A 24,388-nucleotide genomic window follows, 5' to 3' on the forward strand; every position below is an offset into this window, starting at 1 on the left:
TCTAAATAGTCCTCGTATATTTAAACTTTCTACATGGTTCCTCCTTTCAGACTTGTGATTTCTGTTACTATCTTTGGACTCTTACCAGTAGCTTCACATTTCTCTACAAATATTATGCCAAAAATTTGACTCTCTTATTCCTTCCTACTAGACAGAAGGAAAGTTGTGGTTCCTATTATATGGAGTATATAATTCTGTACTCCTGTTTATAGTCCTGTAGGATGATTTTTATTTTTTTAATCACATTTTGAAGTTACATTCAGCTCATGGTCTGTTACAATCCCTGATCATCTTCTGAAGAAGCTGCCATCTAGCTACTTAATTGCTGTGCTGTAGGTATGCAGCTATCTGCCAAAGTGCAGAAACCTGCACTTGCCCTTGTTGAATTGTTCTGTTTCTGACCAGTTTTGAGTTCCAGCCCTATTATCTGACATACCTGCATCATCAGCTCTTGATTGGCAGATTTAAGTGTGTCCTCTGTTCAGTTATGTGGGTTGCTAATGAAAACACTTTCTGAAACTAGCTCAAGTTCAGATCTTGCAAAAACCCGCTCAGTACACCTTTGAATTTTTGATAGAGACCTGTTAACATATTCTGGGGGGTGGGGGTCATGCCTTCATTAGTAATCTCCTGTAGAAAATAAATGTTTACAAGAAAGGGTGTGTGAGGGAGTCACCTGCCTTTTCTTTGGTAATACATATTGAAAGGCATAAAAGGCGGACAAAGAATCTCCCGATTTCTGGCCTGTGCTGGTGTTTCCACACTGTTTCTCAGTGAGCTGGAGTACCAGTTGAAATTTGTAATGATCTCATGGTATGTAAGAAATAGTACTGGTTATTCCTATGTGCTTAAGTAGGGTATTACAGTTGAGAAATGATCTTATAGCACAAAAAAAAAAAAAAGGAAAAAAGATGGAGGTGCTTATTTACACATCAGTAACTACGTGTTTGTTGATAGTTGGATGGCCAAATTAGGATATTCTGTGGCTGTTTTACTAGCTTTGATAGATATGTTTTTGTGGATTGGATTGGATTTTGTGGATTGGACTCCTGTAATTACTAGATGCTAGTAATAATGCAGATCGCGGTTGCTGGAGAAGAGACAAATATGAAAGTATCCTTTCAAATATCAAAGAATAGTCTTTTGCATTCAGAACTTGCATTCTATCTTCTTTACTGGTGTACTTCATGTCATTATGGAATATTGTATGTCATGAATATATTATGTGACATACTGAAGAATACAGAGAATTCAATGTAAAATATCTTTGTGGAGAGAGAGGGACAAGCAGTGACATGACTATAACTAGATGTAAAGTCATTAATATTCTTAACACAGTGACTTACTGGTGATGTCTTGTTTGCCTGTGTAATTGAAACAAACACTGATTAATATGAATCCAAGTCTGCTGATAATTCTACTAATTGCTCACAGGTTGCTAATAATAAACATGTGATTTTTGACAGAGATTGTAGAAGCTAGCATGGTAGATGTACTGACTGCACTAAATTTGATGCTTGTGGAACTTAAACTGAATAAAGTGTGGGTACCTTCAGGATTGAGGTCAACATGGTAATTATTTGAATAGTTGAATGCAGGACATCCATACAGATATGTAATGTTACTTACATGAACTATTTTTGAGTGTACCTGGTATGTCAGAAGGCCATGTTCTAATGTTCTCAGCAAACAGGTTTGAGTTCAGACCTCAAACTGAAAATTACTGCTCAGAGATACATCTAGTGCAGGATTGGGGCATCAGAACTGAACGTGATTTTATAGCTATGAGGCTTACCTGGCAAGGAATTGGGTGCCCCCCTTCTGCAAAGTGGTGAATTTCAGCTTTTAAGTGTGAGTGTATGTCATTTTCAGGTGTACCAGGAGATATCTTTCTATGTTTTATTTCTCGATTTACAGCAAACTTGGTAAACGTGCAACAAAAAGTACAGCAGATTAACAGAGCACTGAAACTTAGCTCTTCTTTTCTGATGAAACATTTTCCTTTACCCACTCCATATGGTGTCCACTCCACATGGTATCAAAATAAACATTGCAGCAGAGAAGTCATTAAGTCATTTGAAAGTATGAAAGAGACAGTAAAGAACTTTCCCTGGTTTGCTACTTTGCTGTTAGAAGAAGCTGTCTTTAAGACTTCAAGGAAAAGAAGCCTTACTGAGTGCTTTATAGTTATTTTTAATTCATGTAGTACTAAAGAAGACTGAATGCTCACAACAGGTCTGTGCTAGCAATGACAGTGCAAGAAAAGACCTTTCCTCTGCTTCTGTCTTAATTAAATAGCATCAGCCTGGAAGCAAGAGGTTGTAATTTTTTATTGTTTTTTTATTCTTTCTGTCTGCCTGTTCACAGTATTTGATCTTTAATTATGAAGAGAGGAGTTGATTGTAATGGTGTATTTATATGTGATTTTGCAATTGTCTGTGATTGAAGGCCCCTTTGCTGGATGTAATTCTTCATTAACTGATGTTGCAATGTTAACATCATACCTTAATTGCTTTCTTTCCCTTAGAGCTGTCTTTCTTGATAGCTCTGTAGTAAGAAGTAAATGAGAATAGAAAAGACAGGCTTCAGTTTCATTCTGCTTAAATTCTGTTCTTCATACCTGTTTCTTAAACTTTGCTATGCAGTAAGGTCAACATTTTTGATTTTTTTTTTTTTTCCCAAGTAACTTTACTTTAAAAAAAAAGGTTTTTTTGTGGGATTGCTCTTCAGCTTTAAAGAATATTTAGACATTCCTACCCAGTTTATTGATCCTTATTTAGCAAGACTCCTCTCTGTGGCATCAAGGAATGAACTACACACTGAAAGCAATCAGCAGCTACTTGAGTCAATCTAACTATTCTACTCTGCCTTCCAGCAGATGACAGAAAGAAGAATTGGGAAAAGAGAGTTTTCAGCCCAGATGTCAATGTGTGTATTGGAATGGCAGAAAATGAAATGCTGTAAAGGTCCAGGATAGTGGCTTTAACTATAAGAATTCAAAAAACTTCATCCAGAAACTTTTCAACCTTGTTTTAGTTACCTGATGGATTTTATGGAAATATTTTCCAACAAGTTCAATTGTTCTACTATGTCTAGATAAATATCAAAAGCAGCAATTGGTGATGCAGCTTTTTATGGTGGGATGACAGAAAATAATTGTAAAAAAAATTCCAAGCAACAAACATCAACACCTCTTTCCCCCCACCCCAAGCCCGAAGCAGCAACCAAAGAACAACAAAAAAAAACAATGCCAAATAATTTAGGCTGAATGATAAAAGGATCTAGTAACTTAGGGAGTGGTTTTCAGCTCTTATGTTATTCACTGAAATGTTTCTAGCTTCATATGAGTTTTTTTCTTTAAGCAGTATGTGATGTTCAGTCTGGCTTAGCTGCGAACAGACCCCAAAACAATCTTAGAAATGTCTGGCCTCTCATGTGGTATGAGGTGAGACCAGAGGAGAATCCTGCAGCATCATCCAGTTGAGCACACATCTTTGTGTGGCTGGAGGAGAGTGGGGGTAGGAACATGCAAACAACTGGAAATACTTAGTTTTAATTTACAAATGTGAAATTACTGCAGGTGGGTTTATTTTAGACCTACAGAAGTTGGATATTTAGAATTCTGCAGTTTTGGTTAGATGCATTGTAATAAATTGCCAGTTCAAGTTTAGGCATTTTGGTAGATTTGTAGCTAGATCAGCTTCATTTGACATGATGAACATGATTTTGTTTACTCAGCCTCGAAAATACAATCCAATACTCATATTTTAATGTTGTCTAGAAAATGAGGCAATGTGCCATTCTAGGCCAGATTTTGTTATATCAAATTGCAAGCTAGACAAATTTCCTCTTAATTCCTTTGGTTCTCTTAGTATACATAGTGTACCAGCATGAAAATGAAATTATTTTTTTTCTTTTTTTTTTTTTTAAGACTCAATAAGGTAATAATAACTTCAGAGGGAAAAAAAAATCACTATCAATCACTATATTTGTTATGTGATAGCCTTTGGATTAAAGGATTTGGGAAACTGTAACTTTGAAATTAGTAGGTGTAGAAAATAAAACAAGTCTAAACCATAATTTTTATTTAATAGCTCTGGGCAGTGTCCCTGGAACTCCAGGAATTTAATATTAAAGGTTCATAATGAAAAAATGTTAGTACACATAAATCTGTGTCTGTCTCAATTTGATGTTGTATAGATGCTGGTTGTATTTTCCTTTGAGTGAGACCTGATTTCCCTTACCTTTTGTAACAACTGGTTATGTCAACAGTCCATTGGGTTGAAGTATTTAAGGAAGAGAGGTTGTGGTCATTCCTTTTTACCTTAAAGTTAAGTAATTGTGACCTTCTGAGGTCCCATGTAGTTGATTCTGGCCTCAGCAAGTCACCGTTTCCTGCTTCCTTGCACATTTGAGACATGCGATTAGGATTTAATTTCCAAGCATCCTGCAATGCTTTTAAGTTGCACTGTGGATTTGCTTTACTGTGCCCTCTGATCATGGTTAAGATTATAATTTAGAAGTATTTAGCACTAATATGTGGTATCCATCACTACTGACTTCACATGTCTTTCTGATTGCTTACCCTAGTGACACTAGGCATAATAATTTTCCTTTCTAGATGCTGTATCTATTTTGTATCCAGTCTGCCTGGCTTCTGGGGCTAGTACCATGGTAGTAATGCATGGTGTAGAAGGCATCCTCTTTGCTTTTTCATGACAATAGCTAGATTTGCTTTCTTTTCCTTTTAATCCAAAGTCGTTATGGGCTTTGTGTGAGCTCTGCTAAGATCTTGGGCCTTGGTTCTGCAAAACTCTTGAGTAAATGCTGACTGCTGTGCCAGGGCAGCACCCAGGAGCATTGGCCCCAGCAGGGCCAAGTCCTAAGGCTGATGATGTGCTATTGCTTTTGCCTATCTTTTCACTGGTAAATATAGATATGGGTATGTATTGTGTATGTTTGAATCTCAGATGACTCTGTCAGTTCTCACAACTGACACAGGAGAGACAGGCCACCATGTAGCACTTTCCTGGTCAGACTGGCATGCTGACACAATTCACTCTGCATAATCTGAGCCAAGACCAGCAGTGGAGTTAGGTTTAATATGAAACTTCCCCACAAGAGGCCCCTAATAAACATATAATTTTCTCATGAAAACAAATTCTGTCTTTGATTCTGGTAAACATAATCATCAGAGGTGAAATCCTAGTTAAAAGATGATTATGTGTGAATTCCATTCTGGTTTGCAGGCCAGCCCTGCCATGGAATAGATAGAGTGGCAATGCTCTGTTCTATGCCACTTCACCCAGTTTGTTACCACCTTCTTTCATATCCCTGTTTGCCTCAATAACTCTTCATTTATTTACCCTTCCATCTTCCCTAAATGTTTTCTGCTTCTCCACTTGATCTCTCTGCTCATACTAAGAATGTGATTGTAATTACACTCATGTTGAGGCCTGTGAAGTTTGATACAACAGAGCAGTGGCTCTGAACTTCTTGCTCAAGAAATGCCAGTTTGGGCCTTAAAAATCTACATATTGAGGAAGAGCTTGTTTCAATGGTAATAGCTTAGTATTTCTGAACTGTCTGGCATGATTCCTAATAAGTGATGTTTGTCAAGCTGCTTTTGAAACGTTTTGATTCTATTCACAGTAGCCACTATACTCCTTAAATTGTTGATAAAGTGATACTACAAACCACAAAAAAACACAACATTTGAGCATGGACTAAATATAGTCAAACTAATATAGAAAGAAAAAATAAGTGGCAGACAAGATGTTAAAGTACAGCACTTTTGAATTGGAGCTGCTGCACTAATGGGTATAAATAATGCAGTACTTCTCCCACGGGGGTATTGTAGAGCTTAATTGGTTAATGGCTGAAAAGATCCTATGTAGAGATACGCTATCTAAGAGCAGAGTGCTGCTTAATTAAAGTCTAAATGTTGTTGTGTAACCTGTATATCTGTAGGTATGTCCAACTGGTGTCAATGGTGATTGAACCCATAGATCATATTGCTGGACATGTTTAACATTTAGCAAGGTGACTATGGTTATGTTTCTGTAAATCAGCATGCATTAATAATTTGCTTTATTTGCTAATAGGACCACTTTCTTTTTTAATGAAAATTTTAGATTACTTTTTAATACAGTGATGCTTTGCACACTTTTCAAATTTGCTTACACTAAAAGGTAGCCATGTCCCTTTGAAAATGAAGCATTCAAATTTATAATATAAAGAGTACAATATAAAATTATAGTATACCTGGCTCTAAAAGCATACTTATATATAAATTTATACCCAAAATTATCAGTAAGTATAAATTGTGGGACTAAATGGTAGGAACACGGAGTCTCTTTCTTTTGCAAGTTCCTTTTATGGAGAAATAATACTTGTAAACTCCTGGAGCTGATTTATTTCTTAGGTCTTTTTTAGGGAGAATAAACTTTAACATCTGTTTTGACAGAGTGGTTAAATTTTTTTCTTTGCCTTGTTTCATTATGACTTGTGAGGGCACCTCAAGAAAGGCAGATTTTTTCATTTTTGTGTATCTGGCCTTGTGGGTAATATTTTTCTCATTTGCTTATATGAGTTTTCAATGACTTAGTGGCTTCATACATGACAGCATTTTTAGTTCACATACTACATTGTAATTTATTTGTGAAGACTGTCACTAGAAGTAGTTTCTGGGAAGAATCCAGATGAATTCTAGATCTTAGAATGGCTCGTAGTCCCTTTTAGAAGTTAGTACCTCTTATTATTAATAATGAGTCTGATTAATTTTTATCTTTAAATACTCCCATTCATCAATTTATTGTTTCCTTCCAAAGCTTATGAAGATGAAAAGCAAATGAAAGTAATTTTTTTTTCCCTTCCCCTTTTCTCTATTAACCATTTGGTTTATACTGCCCTAGCTTCGAATCTTACTGCTAGCCTCTGTGTGGCTGCCAAGATTTCTTGCATAATCTGCTTGACAAGTGGCTTATTCATTAAAATTTCAGCCCTGTTCCTACCAACCTCAGAGAAGTGGTATGCCCTAGGCAGGGAAATGTAGTTCCTTCCATAGGAGCCTTCTAATCTCTTCCTTAAATGCTTTGTCAGAGCCTGTTACAGATAAGTGAAGATGGTGCAGTTCAAACTAGAGATGACTTCTTTGTGTAAGTGTGATCATACATTTCCTAACTGGGAGGTGTTGGACTGCAGTAGAGTCTCCACTGCAATAGCCTGTTTTCCTTTTTGATACTGAAGTCTGTGAGACTTAAATTCTGAAGTAAAATCCGTAGAGAATTTTTTCTCTTTTTTTCTTGGCTTGACTGTTAAAATATATATAGTCCTGGTAAAGGCTCTGTCTGTTCAGACTTCCATCATTTCTCTAATAGAGAAAGACCAAGGCGCGATATCACAACTGAGTTAGAGTTTGAGCTGAGATCAAGTTCACATCACAGCTAGGTCTGAGATGTAGATCTCTAGCTCAAGAGGATAACAAATATGTGAAACTGTCTCTCCTTAGGGCTTGGTGTGACAGAAAACTAATGTGACACAAAGCTTACAGTATCCCAGCACCACTTGGGGTTGAAACATGGTAAGAAAGGCTAATTCAATTTAAATGTTAATTACATCCATATTAAACCCATGAAATAACTTCCTGGTTTCAAATATTATTATTTTAAATAAATATTTAGATTATTCCTTTAAACTATGACATGTTATCTAGGATATTACTAAGCAGGGCATCTGGAGATCTATGGTGAGTCATGGATTTCCCCAGTTCTCTCAAGAATGGAAAGAAATGGTGGGAATCGGAGTCCTACCAGGAAGATAGCAGGTAAAGCTGAAGACTTCTAGACTTTGAACTGGGTGATTCATGTTAGCCGCCTCCTCTAGCATGAGCCATCTAAGTCATTTGGTTTTCTTAGCATTGTGCAGGCTGGGTTTGTATCCTAAGTTTAATTTTTCACTGTGCCACATGAGGCGTCTGAAACTTGGGTATTTGGGCATGTTGGATGTTTTGCCAATGAAGGTTAAATGTAGCCCGTGAGGTAGCATGTGTGTTGGCTCTGGCATGTAAGATGTTGCTGTGTTTCTTTTTGCTTTCCCTGGAGGAGGCAGGCAGTCATGATTTGATCAGTGACTCATGCCTTGGGAGTTGAAGGATATCGTCTTTGTCTACCATAGGCATCTCCAGAGGGCTGGGCTGCTTCAATTGCCATTGCCAAGGAGGTGCAGCATTTCCCCGGAAGGGATATTGCAGCATCCTGGTGGGCTCACCAGGAGGATCCACCACTTCTGGGGGCTGTGGTTGAGCCATTCTGCTTTAAATTGTAAAAATAAAGCATATACCTATAGCTTTATACTTTCCTGCAGTGTGAATCTTCATCTCAGAGGGACCACTAAAACATGGCAATGCACCTACAGGTGACTTTCTTTACATGAGAAGCAGTGATGAAGCTCAGAAGCTTCTGCTGTCTCAGAAGTGCAGAACGTACCACATTTATCACTCTCAATGCTGTGGACTTGTTTATGGTGTAGTGTTTTGGATTACTATCATGGAAATGATTATATTTTTCCTCTGCTGTCCTTTGTGCTATTACCCAGTCTGAATGTGCCTCATTCTTGGCAGTTAATAACTGCAAAAGAATTATTACTCCCTCCTCCTGATAAGGTAGGATGAGATCTCTATGGTTTTGTCTGTATGGTATAGTTTATCAGTGAGAACTAAGAAAGTATACAAGTACACACAAATACTGCTAATATCTGATTTCTAAACAACGTAATTTTTACTCAGATAAAACTCCATAAGAGTATGCTCTTGATGGCATATACGTATAAAGAAAAATACAGATAATCGAGTTGCAGATAGCGGTGGAATAAAGAATGCAAAAGAGATACTGCTAATCTTGACTGCAGTGAAGATTTTGTAGGTATTTAAAAGTCTCTCTTTCATCTGACAGTTATTTACAATATGTCTTCTAAGGAAGAAAGCTAGTTGGCAACCTTTTCAAGGTATTGGAAAAAGAATATTCCCTCAGCGGACAAAGGTAGTGTTTTTTCAGATTGCATCCTTCGAAAAATTGATGTATTTCAAAAGCGGGAAACACATTTGAGAATGCTTAAGGGTGATTTCTACATTGCCTTTGTGTAGTCTGTAATTTGTAATGTAAGGCATTTAAATTATGTTTGTGTAATGAGGATTTTCCCTTAAAATATGAAATTGACTATTGTGTTTTGTCTCATTGTAGAGGGAGGGAAGAATGCAGGTACATCAGTAGGAGCTCAGGTCACAGCTGCTTAATTATTAGTAGAGTTTTGTGTGCCTTAGTCATCATACGCTATTGGAAGTTTCCACTAAAGGGCATAATCAATATTTCTTCAGTGAAAAACAAACTTGGTTTTAGTTTGTGAAAAGAAAATTAAGAAAGAATTAAGATAAAAATAAAAGAAAATTAGATACTGTTTCTGAGCAGTGGTGATTTTTTCTTAATTTAATCTACTGTCATGTGTGTATATATATATATATACATGATATTTTTTTGTGGTTGTTGATTGTTTCTTTCCTCTGAATGTGTTTATTTTGCTTTTATTAATCTGTTTTGTGGTTGGTTTGTTTTTTATTGTTCAACTACAGATTGTGTGGTTGGACTGCTCACCTTAAGCTTCTGAGTTTTGCATGTGTTTGATGTCTTTCCAGAAGACCAGAAGTCTAAATTTGTTTGCTTTTGATCTTTAACTTCTTATGTCAATTATGCTGTATACTTTTCTGTCTTAAAAAAAATTATATACTCTAAATAATTCAGCAATTTGTACCTGATTAGCTTGCTGACCACAAATTCCAGTGTGTGGATACTGTACGTCTGAGCTGCTTAAACCAAATTCACTACAGGTTGTCACTACCCAATTATGTCAATCTTTGAAGCAGTCTTCTACCAAATTATACAGCTGCAGAGTTTGCAAGTATTTTGACTACTGAAACACATTTTACCTGTCTTGAATCCTATGTCTTGAGAAGTATTATCCTTTTAATAAGTAGGAAACTTATGGATAAACCTGAACAATCTCAGAGCTGTCACTGTATCAGGGAAACTAGTGCCTGTAGCAGCCTTTGCAGGACCACAGGGGCAACTGAAACTTGTTGCGGTGTGATGGGAATGTGACATTGGTCATCGTTCACAACATCCAACCAGCAACTGAATGGGAAGTGTAACTATGATTCAAAACATTTTAAAACTGATGCTTGCTCAGAGATCCCTGTAGGAGTGTGTTCCTCTCCCCAAAGACTTGCTGTCCACTGTTGACTATCTTGGCACATTGCGTAATTCTAAAGAACAGTGAAGGTTGTTGGTGTGCCTCAGAAGTATGGACTATATTTTCTGTGCTTGCCTTCAGGTGCTCATGGATGTAAGGCAGGGCATTAGCATATTGTCTGGCTGTTGTTCAGACAATACGCATCTGAATCAGTGAAAAAGGTGCGTGGTTGTTAATAACTTTTATTTCATATTTAAGAAGGTCTTACATGTAACACTGAGAGAAAACATGGTATGCTTTATCCCAGAAAAGGTGTTTTAATATTCCCTCTCAATATTGCACGCCTCAAAATGTTGCCGAAGGTGACATCATGATTACTGTATCACTGTTAGAGAGCAGACAGCAAGCCAGCTTCTGACATATTTTTGCTTCAGATAAGAAAAATAACAAAAGTTATTCTGTATGTTTCTTGGAACCTGCTGATGGATTATTAACTAGATGAACTCCAAGTACATGAAAAAATTAAGAGCCAAATACTTGAAGCCTGTATTATCTTGCCTGGTGCGTTGTAGTGCATGCAATATTTTGTTCCATTGGGTGTTCAGCTATCTTCAGGGACATCTGTAAATGTTCTGCCCTTGGAAGCTCAGGTTATAAAATGGATCTATTCTAAGTCACCTGCAAGGCTATTTCAGAGGTCTGTGTGTGTAGCATAAATTCAGCATGCTCAGTAAGAATGATAGCCTTGTTCTGGTGTGCAGCAATATATCTGCATTTTAAAATGAGCTTGAAAAAAAATCTGAGCTCATTGTTAGTATTGCATGCAAAATAATTTCTGTTATATCCTGTGCAGTGTAGGTACAGGTCATGGCAATACAATGATATTTGCGGCTGTATGCCTACATAGTTTTCAAAACTAAAATTCAATGCTTAGCTAAATTGCTCAGCAGACTGGTAAATGTCCAATTTTAGCAGCCTGGCATATGTTTATAATTTTTGTTTTAACATATGCTATGTTGGTTGAACTCCCCTCCCCACACATACGGTAGATAAAAGCTGTCACATCACAAAATGGTGGCAGCCCAACTTTTCTAACGTTTTCCATGGCACTTCAGAGTCTTGCATTAATTAGCTATTCTTGGGTAGGAGACAGACTCTCATCTTTGTAGAATTTTGGTTTCAAACCCATCATGTACTTTGGTTTATGTATGCAGTTGCCCATCTGTGTTTCTGCAGCCATAAACAGTGAAAAGCTCAGGGCATACAGAAAAAAGGTCAGCAAGAATGAGAATGCCCTTTGTTCACAGATATGAATACCTAGCAAATGGCCCTGAAAGCCCATTTCATTCACCGGTGGGCTCTAATTTGCTCCAGCAAGAATGTTCTCTCTCCTCTTTTCCACTTTCCTAGGAGAGGTGGGTGAATAAAACAATACAGGTGCACAGTCCTTTTTCTTTTATTGTGAGCTGCTAAACTACCCCTCTTTTCCCCTCCTTTTTCAGGGCAGGTGTAAGGAGGAATTTCACCGAGTCTGCAATTCTTTTCTAAACTTCAGTGCAGTAGAGAGGAATTGTGACAAATACCACTGCAGCTGTGATAATGCTGACTTAATCCTCCCTGTACTGTGACATGGAAACCTGGATTTAGACATGAAAGGGCATGCCTTAACAGTACAGCAATATGATCCCTTATCCCATCTAACTGCCTTTTGCCTGTGCTCCAAAGTCACAATATTTTTTGGCCTTCAGTCTGCTGTTTCCCTGTTGTTAAGCTCCTGACAACAGTGCACTTCTGCACATGCATTGTCTACTGTGCTGCTGCATGGGGGTGATTGTTTTTCTGTGGGGGACGAGGGAGCCTTGCTCAGCAGCTGAAACTACTGTAGAAACAGCACAGGGCATGTGGTAGAGGACTGACATTGGCAAGTGCGATCACATCTGTGCCAGGTCTGTCCACAGCATGGACAGGACTGTTTGGATGTCTTCATCTGTGGGTGTCATGTTTGCCACCCTTCTGCCCTCTGGTCTACCTTGAAGCTGCTCAAAAGCTCATGTGCAGGCATGGTTCCAAATGTATCACCAAAAGAGAATGACAATAGCATCAAGAATCTCAGTTCCTGCAGTTGTATTAGACATCCCAGAATAGAGATAGAGGGACAGGCCCATGGAGTTGCAGAGGTACCTGGGAATGTGACAGTGGCAGTGTGAAGGTAAGAACCTGTGTGTAGAAGATGGTGGGCCTGGTGCTTGCATGTCCTCCTGCAGTGCTTTGAGAAGTCACACTGGGAGCTGCTGGTGGGGCAGCTTGCTTCCAAAACCGTTCATCACCTCCCACCTGTAAGTCAGAGCCACTGTCAAGCCCAGAGCCTGTGACACACTGGTAATGCTGGTGGAATGCTTTACCATCTTTGGATCATAGATGCCAGTGGTGGTTGTTCAGTGTTTATTTCCCATTTATATATTTGTTTTTAGCTACATGACCTACAGCTGCTGTTTGGCTTGCTGTGGTTGTTAGCTGGCTGACAGTCTTTGCTGTAAGATTGAAGTTTTGGCAGTGTGCACAGAAGCCAGTTGTTTCTTTGGGATTATTTTTTACCGACAAATAATAAGCATGGTGGAAATTAAGCTAGAAAACGATAAATGTCAAGTGTGCTTTTTCAGACCTTTAAGTAGCTGTCTACCGGAAACAAGTGTCTGTTAGAAGTGAGCGTAAGTAATTAGTGTATCCTTAACATCACTTATTTATTGCTAGCAGAAAAGTAAAGAGATTTCTTTATTTTCCAGTGTTGCTCTCCACTCTAGTAAATATTTCTTTGATTTGAAGGTTTCTTGTATGGTGTAAGAAATACAAACATGGCTTTTTCCTTCCTTCTCAATGGCTTCTGTCGCAGATGCAATGTATCACCAGTTGATTTGGACTAAATCCAGTACCATTTTTCTGCAGTGATCCTGGAAGTAGCATGCATGAGTGTGTGGTGGGAGAGGGGAGCAGAAGAATGCTGGTGAAAGACTTCAGTGGTTTTGGCACTCTTGTGTGATACCATGCTAGTGGCTCTTTTACTGCTTTTTGCTGTTGTTTGTAGCACTTGGACATTGGATAACATAGGAAAACTGTAACTTTTCTTACTGCTCACAGTACATTTTGCTTTAGATTGGAATAATAGTCCATATAATAATTCAATTTAACTTTAAGGCGCAAGCATAATGTTAGGATGAAAACTATGAAAACTGATACAAGTTCATCTGTAGGTTTTTTTCCTGTTAAGAGTTTGTGAAGAGTATATACACCATTTGCTCAGAAAAATTAGTGTTTCTGAGCTATCAGAAACCGTTAGAAGTGTTGCTCATTGCAAATACTGAAAAATCATCCCCATCAGCACTTATGGTTCATACTCTAATTTATTTTTCCACAAAGTTACAATCATGAGATGTACTGCTTATGTGAAAGTTAAACTTTTCATATGGTTGTCTAATTCTCAAAGAAATGGTATTTAGGAAAGCAGCAAACATCTCGAGACTCACGATAGTCACAAGAGTTTTTCATACATTAGTTATGTGTAAGTTTTGAGGTTTTTTGAGAAAACTAAATGTATGGGCAGATGGTGATATTTACTTAAGGGAAGCTGCATTCATTATCTGACTAGAACTGGGTATTCCAAGCAGCTGTTTGTATATGAGAACTCCCTTTCCATGAAGGAGAACTTATGTTTGGGGAAAATGGAGCCTCTTCTCAAAACATAAGGCTATCCCCTCATTTAGTCTATGTCAGAGGGGTTACTGGTGTGTGTGTGAATTCTTTTATGGAAGAACCTTCTTAGTAATGGCCAAGAAATAATTTGGTGAAATATTTTGCAAATTAAAAAAAAAGGGGGCAATCTTTCTTAGAAGTTTCAAAACTAGGCAAAAGTTCTAAAAGTTATAGCTGCTCTTTTTCCTTAAGATAATTCAACCAGAAAAAGGGTTAAACCAAATAATTAGTTATTTTACACTGCCCTGCCAAATTTAATTTCTGACTACACAACTTGCTTTTATTTTGATTTACTGAGATACAGTACTTCAGGAAATAGACCTATGGAGAACATCCAGGCATAATCCAGACAAAAGGAAGCCAAACATGAACATACCCGTTTTCTTTTACAGATCTGTTTTTTTTTTGGGGGGGGGGCTTAAAGAGTATGAAAAATAATCTTAGTTTGTTTGTTCTTTCTTTATGTTCATTTTTCTTATGTTCTTGAGGAATGCTAGTCAGATGCTGTGATCCTAGCATAAAGATGGAAAGCTGTCCGTTTCTTGGCAGTGGTCTATTCATTGCTTATGTACTTTATTCCCCCATTTCTTTAAGACGACTTTTACGGGAAAGTCTTTTACCCAGGGAACCTGTGGCCTGGGAATTCTTGGTTCATAGAGGAATACAAACCAGTTTATTGTTTGAAGCAGATGCCTTTCCTCGGTCACTTAACTTCTAATGCCTCTGTTTTCCCATTCCATAATAAGCAAATTATAATGCTTAATTGTTTTACTGTAACCTATGCTAATATTTTTTTAAGCCAAACTACAAATTTTCAAGTGACTTTTCATCTCGGAGTGGGCTTATGCATTTGGAGCGACTGAAGGTCTAATCATCCTCAAAACTGTTTGTTTTTGGAATTACCTCTTTGAACACCACAGAGTGATACTGCTGTGTACATGTGAAGCACAAAGCCTGTTTGTGAACAGGGCAGATGTGTAAATGTGGCCCTTTGGTAGGAAACAAATTGTTCAGTTCAGACATCTTTCAGAATCTCATCACTTCAGTGATCTTCCTGATATTTGACAAGCCTCCCTGCCTGATACAGTGTTGTTAGTCATGAAAGCAGCCATTCTGGGAACATGGGATTTTATGCTCACCCCAAAATGCTAACGTTGGTTCTGACTGTGTGGAGCTTTTATTGTGAATCTTACATGATATTCATATGTGAACTTAATATACTGCTTATATATAAATATATGCTTTGTGCTCTTTCCGTCTGTTGGTTGTTTTTATTTTTCTTCACAGTGGTTCAGTGGTTTGTAAAGTTTAACTGGTTTTGTCTGGTATTAAGTACAAATTAGTGATGGTTGCATAGTGTGTGCCACATGCATCTGGCTGATGTGGAATGCCTTCCATAGCTTCTGCTAATGGAGGGAGATGATAAAACAATAAGTTAATGCTTGGAGTTTTATTATAAGCAAGTCCGTTATTGCTGAAGGGTGTTGCGAAATTTCTGAGTTTTTCAGAAATAGCATTCAGCTATTGCCTTGTATTTTAACCGGATGAAAAATACCATTCCAAAGAAGGCCTGATGATTATTCAGCTATAAGAGTAGCAGTATCTGGAATGGGGTTAAAGCTAGGTCTGGAGTCATTAATACTGATGCAGGGGTACAGAGGACTGATAATTGAATAAGATATCCTAGCTGAAATTTGAAGTCAAAATAGTGGTTTGTAATGGGAACTTTGTCATATTAATCAAGCAGATATTTGGATTTCACATCCCTGAGATACTAGCAATTTCTGCAGCAAGCTTGCAGTCCGTAACCCGATTTTTAATTTTTTAATTTTATTTCTTTCTCTAGATCATAAGAGTTTGCAATGGCAATGCTCTGGAAATTCATGAGGGTAGCTAAGTATTCTAAAACAGCTTTGCCACCAAAAGTGAAGGTAAGAGGAATTCCCACCCATTTGAGGCATTCTTCATCCAAGTCTGTACCTTCAGAGTTTGCTGCCAGCACACCCTGCTCAAATACTGTGGAACTGCTTGGTAAAGCTTATGCTCAAGATGACTACAGCAACGTCACAGAGAAGATTCTTTCCAAGGTGGGGAAGAACTTGCACAACAAAAAGCATCATCCTTTGTGGCTAATCAAGGAACAGATAAAGGACCACTTCTACAAACAATATGTAGGACGCCGTGGGAATCCGCTTTTTTCTGTCTATGATGGTCTTTCTCCTGTGGTTACAGTACAGCAGAATTTTGATAGTTTGCTTATCCCACAAAACCATGCCAGCAGAAGTAAAGAGGATAACTACTACTTGAATCGTGGTCACATGCTAAGAGCACATACATCAGCTCATCAGTGGGACTTGATACACTCTGGCCTAGATGCCTTTCTGGCAGTGGGAGATGTCTACCGCCGTGATACGATTGATAACACCCACTACCCAGTCTTCCATCAGATGGAAGGAGTTCGGCTCTTCTCATGTCATGAGGTAGGAATTCTCTAGCTGAGGTGAAAGTTTTTGGGTAAGTTGCATGGTCTTGTATTTACTTTAAACAAAATACATGCACATAAATATGTTACAGCAACATGTGTTATGCTGTACATTGATACAGGTCAAGTGATCAGTCATGTAGTAATACTTGTAATTTGGAAAAATATAGGTGGAAGATGCTGAATTTGAAAACAACTATAAACTTCCCCAGAAAAATGTGAAAAAGTAGAAAGAGAATATTTGTGAAAGCTAGCAAAATAAAACATTATCTAAAGGAAATAACTTGTTCAGCTAATGATCTGCATGACTCAGTTCTAGTTCTGTCACAAGTCTCTTCCAGTGGGGTCACTTGACTAAAAACTTTGTCATATTAATACTTGAAGGAGTCACAGATGTGAATTGTTGCAGCTAGATCCAGGATGCAGCTTGTATTCTGTCAACTTTTTGCTTTTAATAGCTCCAAACTTGTAAATGAATGTCTTTTTTAATGAGTTGTCCCATTTTTCATTTCATTCTAAAGCTGTATTGAAGGATTCATGTGTCACAGCTGATAGTTACAGGTGTGTAATACATACACAATAGAGGCATCAACTAGAGAGCTGTAGGTAGATGTCCAAGACTGCATTTATGTATTTTGTTGGCACAGCTTGTATGTTCTGCAAATGCTTGGATGTCATTAAGTATTCTGCTGTATCATTGATCAGTGGTAAATATAAGCCAGTTCGTGTTCCAAACAATAATTGATTTGTATAATTTGTGTATGCCTGTAGCAATACTGCCAAATTCACATTTCTATGACTGAAACTAGCTTATTCTAATAATACTGCGATATATACTCTTCTTAATGTGGTTGCAGTGGTGATTGGCAGGAGCTTGGCAGGAAGCCTGATTGGTTTTGGATGCCTGAGGGAAACCTAGGATAGTCATAGAACACTGCCTTTCCTGCTGGTGGACAGGGTTTGTGCTGCCTAAATGGGCGTTTCACACTCTACGTGGTCACTGCTTCTTCCACTTTGAAAACGTAGCTGCCTCTGCAGATGTCCTGTGAGTAATATGGTGCAGGTTGCAGCTGCTTCTCTGGTAACCAAGAAATGGAAATCTTACAGATTTATCTAGTCTTGTTTGCTTGCTCTTCTTTTCCCGTATGCATGTTTATTAATACATTCAAGGTATATGCAAGAGAAAAATGTACAATCCTATGTTAAGATAATGCCGTTTCTAAATATTTTGTGTTCATGACAATGTGGGTTTTTTACTTGAGCAGGAGTTCAGGCGTTCAGATGGAAAGAGTCTGATTTTTATCTGTCACAATATTATATCATTGATGCTCATGCAGGATAGAATTTCTGCAAACTTTGGTGTGATCTGATTATTGAAATTATTGTTCATGAATATGCCCCTTAAGAAATTTTGATCCTAATGACAAACTGATTTTTTCCTCTCTACAAATTTAGTATTAGTAATAATGGCAATAATAGGATTTTAATAACTGGAAAGACAGTTACAGAAATATTCACTGACATTTATCTAGAAATACATAATGTATAACAATCTGATTCATTGCATTGTAGATTGCTTGTTTCTTTTTCTCTTCTTTCTTTTTCCCCCAAGAAAATAATTGAGATGTTATTGGAGAGGGTTAATGAATGATGAATTTGAAGTTAGCTATGCACTGGAAAATGTGTCTGTCTCTAAAGAATGGAAGACCAGCTGGCTTTCCATACTGATAAAGAAAGAATAGTGGTATTGTGTACAATGTGTAAAGTCTTGTTTATTGGGCATCATGCGTAAATTCTAAACCTGAGCATGATCTAAAGCATCCTGTATTTGCTTTAGTTGCACATTAAAGAGTGAGAGAGTCTTGCAGTATGTAAAACGTCTTACAGTCATCATCACAAGAGCCTTGTGGGAAAGATTGAATGTGAAATTATGAAATTCCACTGGGGACTGTTTCTGTGTTTTATATTCTGGTATCCTGTTCAAAATAACCCAAATTTAAATAATTCTGGAAGGAACTGTCTGAGTGGAAGAAAGGCTGAATGGAGGCATTACTACATGAGATAAATATTTTTATATTTTCTATGCGTTTATTTAAAGCCATGTTTAAGTTGTAAACCACTGAGAAAAAAACATGTGAATGTCAGAGCCTGGTACCTTTGTCTCAGACTTTTCATTCATAACCAGAGTAGACTCTCTGGCAAGAGGAAATTTGCAGGGTACCAAAGATAAATACCTTTGAAACTAAGGGGAAGAACTGTTAGCTCTTAGCTACAAGCTTTGGGTGCATTTTGTCTTATAGACAATACAATAATCTTACATGCTGTAGTCAGTTTAGTGCTCTTTTTTGTTCTTTTGATTTATACATTTATCATTTGCAGAGAAAGTAACCACAGAACTGAGGAAGGGGTGAACAAAACACATAACCTAGAGTGATTTTATAGCAACTTGAATTCAGAGGAATTTGACATCTCGGTTTGTTAGGGGTGGGGAAAAGGTCAGATTATCCTCACCTGAGATTTTAGGTGGGGTAAGAAAGATATAGAGAAGTCTCTCTCCTTTACAAATACCAAATTTTGTAGTCAAGGCTAGGTTAAAACTTCTGCCCTGTGACTGAAACCTTTAGTTAAAATTAATACCTTGGAAGAAGAGCAGGAAAACAAATTGCAGCGAGGCAACCTTGCAGTGTTTAAGATGCTTGTGAGCTTTTTGCTTCTTTGGATATACTATTTCTCATGAGGGTTAGATAATTATTTTTGTAAGAGAAAAGTAATCTATGATTTGAAGATGGGCAGGTAACTGATGCTTTTCTGCAGCTCTGTATGAGTGCAGATATTAAAGTACTAAAGAAGTTCCTATCTTTCAAACTAACTCATTGCTAAAAGTTATTATAATTCATGCTGCAACTTCCCATAAACTTTTTAAAAATGTCCTTGGACTGCTATCACAGAGCTTCTGTAAATCATCAGTCTATTTTAGAATATTTTATGTAATCATTACCTGAATGTAATATATGAGTTAGAAACTAATTAATAGAAATACTTAAAACTAGTGCCAAAATACCTTCACAAATAATTTTCAAAATTCTGGACATAAAATCATAGAATCATAGAATGGCTTGGTTTGGATGGGACCATAAAGATCATCTTCCACTAGAGCAGGTTGCTCAAATCCCCATCCAGCCTGGCCTTGAACACTGCCAGGGATGGGGCAGCCACAGCGTCTCTGGGCAACCTGTGCTAGTGCATCAGACCCTCATACTGAAGAATTTCTTCCTAATATCTAATCTAAATCTCTCCTCCATCCTTTTAAAGCCATTCCCCCTTGTCCTATCACTACATGCCCTTGTAAAAAGTTGCTTCCCAAATTCCTTTCCAACCGTTCCTTGTTGGTTCCTTTAGGTACTAGAAAATTGCTGTAAGGTGTCCCCTGAGCTTTCTCTTCTCCAGGCAGTGACCCCAGCTCTCTCGGTCTGTTTTCACAGGAGAGGTGCTCCAGCCCTCTGATCATCTTTGTGGCCCTCCTCTGGACTTGCTCCAACAGCTCTGCATCCCTCTTGTGTTGAGGGCCCCAGAGCTGAATGCAGTACTGCAGGGGTCTCACGAGAGCAGAGCAGAGGGGGAGAATCAACTCCCTCGACCTGCTGAACATCCTCCTTTTGGTACACCCCAGCATACAGTTGTGCTGCAACTGCACACTGCAGATTCGTGTTTAGCTTAAAATTAAGTTTTTAAAATGAGTTTTTCTTCTTAAACAGTTCCCCCAAATGGTATTTCTTTTGTATTTTCTTCCACCAGCATACTAGCATGCCTGTTTTCCTTCTAAAGGGCATATAGAGTTTTTATTTTTCCCTTGTATGGCATATTGCTGTTTTTCTAATCCTTTGGGTTGGCAGTATTGATACTGCTGTAGTCAGGTTTGAGCTGTCAGACTTTTCTGGGTGGATTAGAAAATAAATTATTTCTGTGCCATGCTGTGTTCTTCAGTTCGGTTCTTTATTTGCCACAATTTATAGAAAAGAGCAGAGGGGAAAGAAAATTAAATTACACTTTATGGAATTTAGCCAGCAGAGGGAGCCAGTATAAACCCAATGTCAGTCACAGAACATTATTCAGTTGACAACAAATAATGTTTACACATTGGAAGGAGACTTCATAAGGTATTTTATGTATGTATTGAATTATACATAAATTTTAAGGGGAACAGATGTGAAAACATAGAAATTGCTTCTCTAATTTAGTAACCTTGTTCCAATGGAGGCCAATACCAGATTGCTCAGATAAAGAAATTATGTTCTCATCAGGCTCCTTTGTGCTAACATCTGAAAACTATAAATAGGAAGACTGCAAAGAAGTAGGAGGGATACGTCTTTATTCTGCATTGAAATGCTTTAGGTGGAAACAGCAACTTTTTTGTTAGGGTATAATGGAAAACTGTAAATATTCCTGTTAAAAGTGAAGTCTGTTCTTCCAAAGCAGTATATATGTATAATAGCAAAAAGAATTTCAATATTGTAACTTCATAGTGCTGGTGTCTTGAAATGTGAAGACTCTTGTCCTAAGTAATAGAACTGTAGATTTTCTGTTATTCATATAAATACATACTCCTTTCCTCATCTTTTTATACTTGTGTACCATGGCCACATTTCTTGTGTATTCTTTAATAAATAATTTTTTTTAAATGGCTTTTAGAATCATAGTCTAGAATAGAATCGCTTAGGTTAGAAAAGACCTTTAAGATCATCCAGTCCCACCATTAACCTACTGCTGCTTTTATCCTTATGCTTTGGGGTAGGTGTGAGCACCTGGTTGATCTCCACTTTTTTAGGTTTTTTTTACATCGATGCATGCCATCCTAGGTGTTCACTTGCAAAACTAGTGCCATTAGGTTTGACTTCTCAAAAATCCTGTATCTTACTGCAGCTTTGGACACTGTGCTTCTGTTCTGATATTCTATCAAAGGAAAGCACCTTTAGAGCATATGCAAGAATATTTGTGTGTGTAACTGGGAGTCACAATAGGAATGTTTAGCAGGGCACTGGGAACAAATATTTTACAAGGCATAAGTGGCCCAGAAAAGGCCACTTACTAGCCCTCTGCAACTTGAGAATAGGGTTGTGAGCAACGCATCAGTCCCAAGGAGCCTGAGAGATCAGGGGGGAGTGTACCAGAGCAGGGGCACCCTGAACTAGATCCACCACGTTAAGAAAAAGAGCAGCCGTGTTACTTGCATACAGTAACCTGAGGTGACTTTATTCCTGAAGGCTGCAATTTGCCTGAGTGGGAGGAATAGAGGGCCTGATAACAGGAATAAATTTCTTCAGGGGGAGCTGACCTCTGTCTTGTGGATGCCTATCGGAGTTGTGAACATTGTATTACTCAGTATTTTCCAAGTTGTGGTGTATAAATCATGCCATAATAAATAGAGCTTCACTGGTCCGAGGATCCACATTGTGTTGTCATTTTTAGTTGAAAATATGGCAACAAAGGGCATCTGAGGGTCTGAGATTTTCATAGTGGTCCATGGTCTAGAAAGTTTGGAAGGCACAAGTGCATCTTTTATTGCAGAGACTCTTATATAAAATATTTTTTCCAAGCTTTCTCCCTTTGTCTCATCCAGCTAAAATTAAAAAAAAAAAAAAAAGAAAAAAAATCCAACCGTGCTTTTCAGAATAAAGCAGTTAAATCTGTTCAATGTGATATGTAAAATGTGTGGGGAAACAAAGAGCAAAATGTCTGCAAGTGTATTTGGGAAGTCTAAAGTGCTTAAAAATAAAGGAATTTCTATTGCCACAGGAACATAACTGAATCCTATCATATATGTCTCATTATAACTGATACCTGTGTAACAGTGTTGCTTTTCTTTGTTGTTCAAAAACATATGTATGTTTTGCCTGCTCATGTGGTGGTGATTTGGGTTTTTTTTTCCAGAAATACTTTGATTACATTAAAAAAAAAAAACAACAAACCAACCACAAATAGAAATAACTGTTCTCTGCTGCAGCTGGTGGACTGAAAATGGAAGGGTCCAGAAACTAAGGTGACCACATGGAAGCTTGTTGTTTGAAGTGTTTTTTGCCATTTTTTCATGAAAGTAATACTTATTGATAAGCAGTAAAGAGCATTCTGTAGCACAGACAGTGGGCTCTGTATCTCTTTGGTGTTTGAAATTGCCTTGATGGGAGTGCAAGTTTACAAGTTTAGCCATCCTGATGGCTGACTGGGACTGGCATTAGGTTTTCTTCTTGATAAGGCGTCTTCAAGTGGCGTCATCTTTATGTTTCCTGATCCATCAGTGGAGTGTTACAGCACATTAAAAATTGTTGTGGAAAGGATTTGCTATTTGTAAGTGGATTTAGAGTGCAGGTCTTTTATCACTTACAGGAATAAATATCCTAATAAATATTAGGGCCAGCGAGTCCAAATGTATTTGGTGTGGCAAGGTTGAGTGTTGCCACATGCAGCTCCTTCATGCAGAGCTATACTTAAGTGCCAGTTTGTCTGTGAGTGTAAGTACATGAGCATTATGTATTCATTATCTTAATTGCTGGCATGTGCATGACTGACAGGAGGAATACACAACTGCATTGTGCAAAGACAGGATATAGTTACAGTTCTTTCTGGTCTGAAACCTGTTATGAATGCGAGCCTGTAAAGAGACACTTGATCTTGGACTAAATCCTAAATGTATGGATAATGAAGTGATGGAGATTAAAAGAAGTCTCTCAAGTGACTGAAGAAATGATGGAGTCTTTATGGAAATCCCACGTGTGACTTCCACCCTCCATGCCAGGCTGACAAATACTGTAGGAGCATAGCTCCATTTGTATTTGCCCAATTCAAACTCAGTATCTTCTGGCCATTGCATGTTACCAAATTTTACTTTATTCTTATTATGAGCTAAATTGTAAGTAAATTTCATGCCACGTGGTTAAAGTCACTTTAAATCCTTTCAGCCTTCTGCTTTGTAATGCAGCATCTGTCGGATATGCTGAAAAACATTTTTTTTTAATGCTGATTTTGTTTTCCCTTTTGCATCATGGCACAATATTCAGTATTTTACACACCTGCACTTAAAGAAGAAACTTCTTGTGCTTCCTGTAGGCAGATACATAGGTGCTCAATTTATGGCTACAGGAAATTTCTTTTTTGGTAGCAGTAGTGACTGATCATATTCAAAACAATAACATAGTGCATTTTATTTGAGTCTGCACTGAAGGAATAGATGTATGTGAAATTGTGGCATCTTGGATGTGTCAGTCTTTTATGCAATACAGTTATATTTATTTTTTTTCCATTTGCTCAGATATGTGTTTGAGAAGAATTGACATCAAAAAGGAGTGGCTGTAGGTGATTCTTCATTTTATTCAAGCTTTGAATTTCCTGGCTTATGTATATAGAAATGTTGAAGCGTTTCTAATCCTAGACGTGTACTTAGCACAGTTCAGTCATAGTAATAGTGAAATTGGTGTATCAGTTTAAAGCTGCTCATATTTACATAGCAGTGTCAGTGAATGGAAAGAAGGGAATAAATGTTAATAAAACTGTAAGGCTTTTTTTTTTCTTTTGTGTGTCAGTATAACCCTGTCTATAGCTGTGCTGGAGTTGATGGGAGCTGTTGGAGCCTCTGTGGAGAATACCAAAGTGCCTTTCTGTGTTTGACTGTAAGGGGGAATATTTCCTTGCTGCTACTTGTTTCCTGGGGACTCCCCTAAGGCTGTGCTTTCACAAGCTGTGCAAAGTGGCATAGATTCATGCCTATACCAAAAGTGGCCCAGCCCAATCACACATGCCAGCATGTCTCTTGATGCTGCCAGTGTGCAGATAAATGATTGCTGAACTGAATTTGACCGTTTTCACATTGCTTAGTTTCTTCCCTTCTCCTGGGTTACATCTCATCCAGATCCACCTCGCAGCCTG

General features: G+C 37.8%; 1 protein-coding gene across 12 annotated transcripts in view; it reads left to right on the top strand.

Moving 5' to 3' along the window:
- FARS2 (phenylalanyl-tRNA synthetase 2, mitochondrial) overlaps positions 1-24,388 on the top strand; it is a 245,622-nt gene that overhangs the window by 38,862 nt on the left and 182,372 nt on the right. For all 12 annotated transcript variants that reach the window (XM_062617816.1, XM_062617818.1, XM_062617811.1 and 9 more), the window contains one exon: positions 15,836-16,469. In XM_062617816.1, the coding sequence (XP_062473800.1) occupies positions 15,852-16,469 (618 nt within the window). In that variant the 5' untranslated portion in view covers positions 15,836-15,851. The remainder of the gene's footprint in view (positions 1-15,835; positions 16,470-24,388) is intronic.

Source organism: Pezoporus occidentalis, unplaced genomic scaffold (assembly GCF_034315485.1).
Source record: "Pezoporus occidentalis ecotype Australia unplaced genomic scaffold, CSIRO_AGI_Poc_V1 ctg2, whole genome shotgun sequence".
Taxonomy (NCBI): Eukaryota; Metazoa; Chordata; class Aves; order Psittaciformes; family Psittacidae; genus Pezoporus; species Pezoporus occidentalis.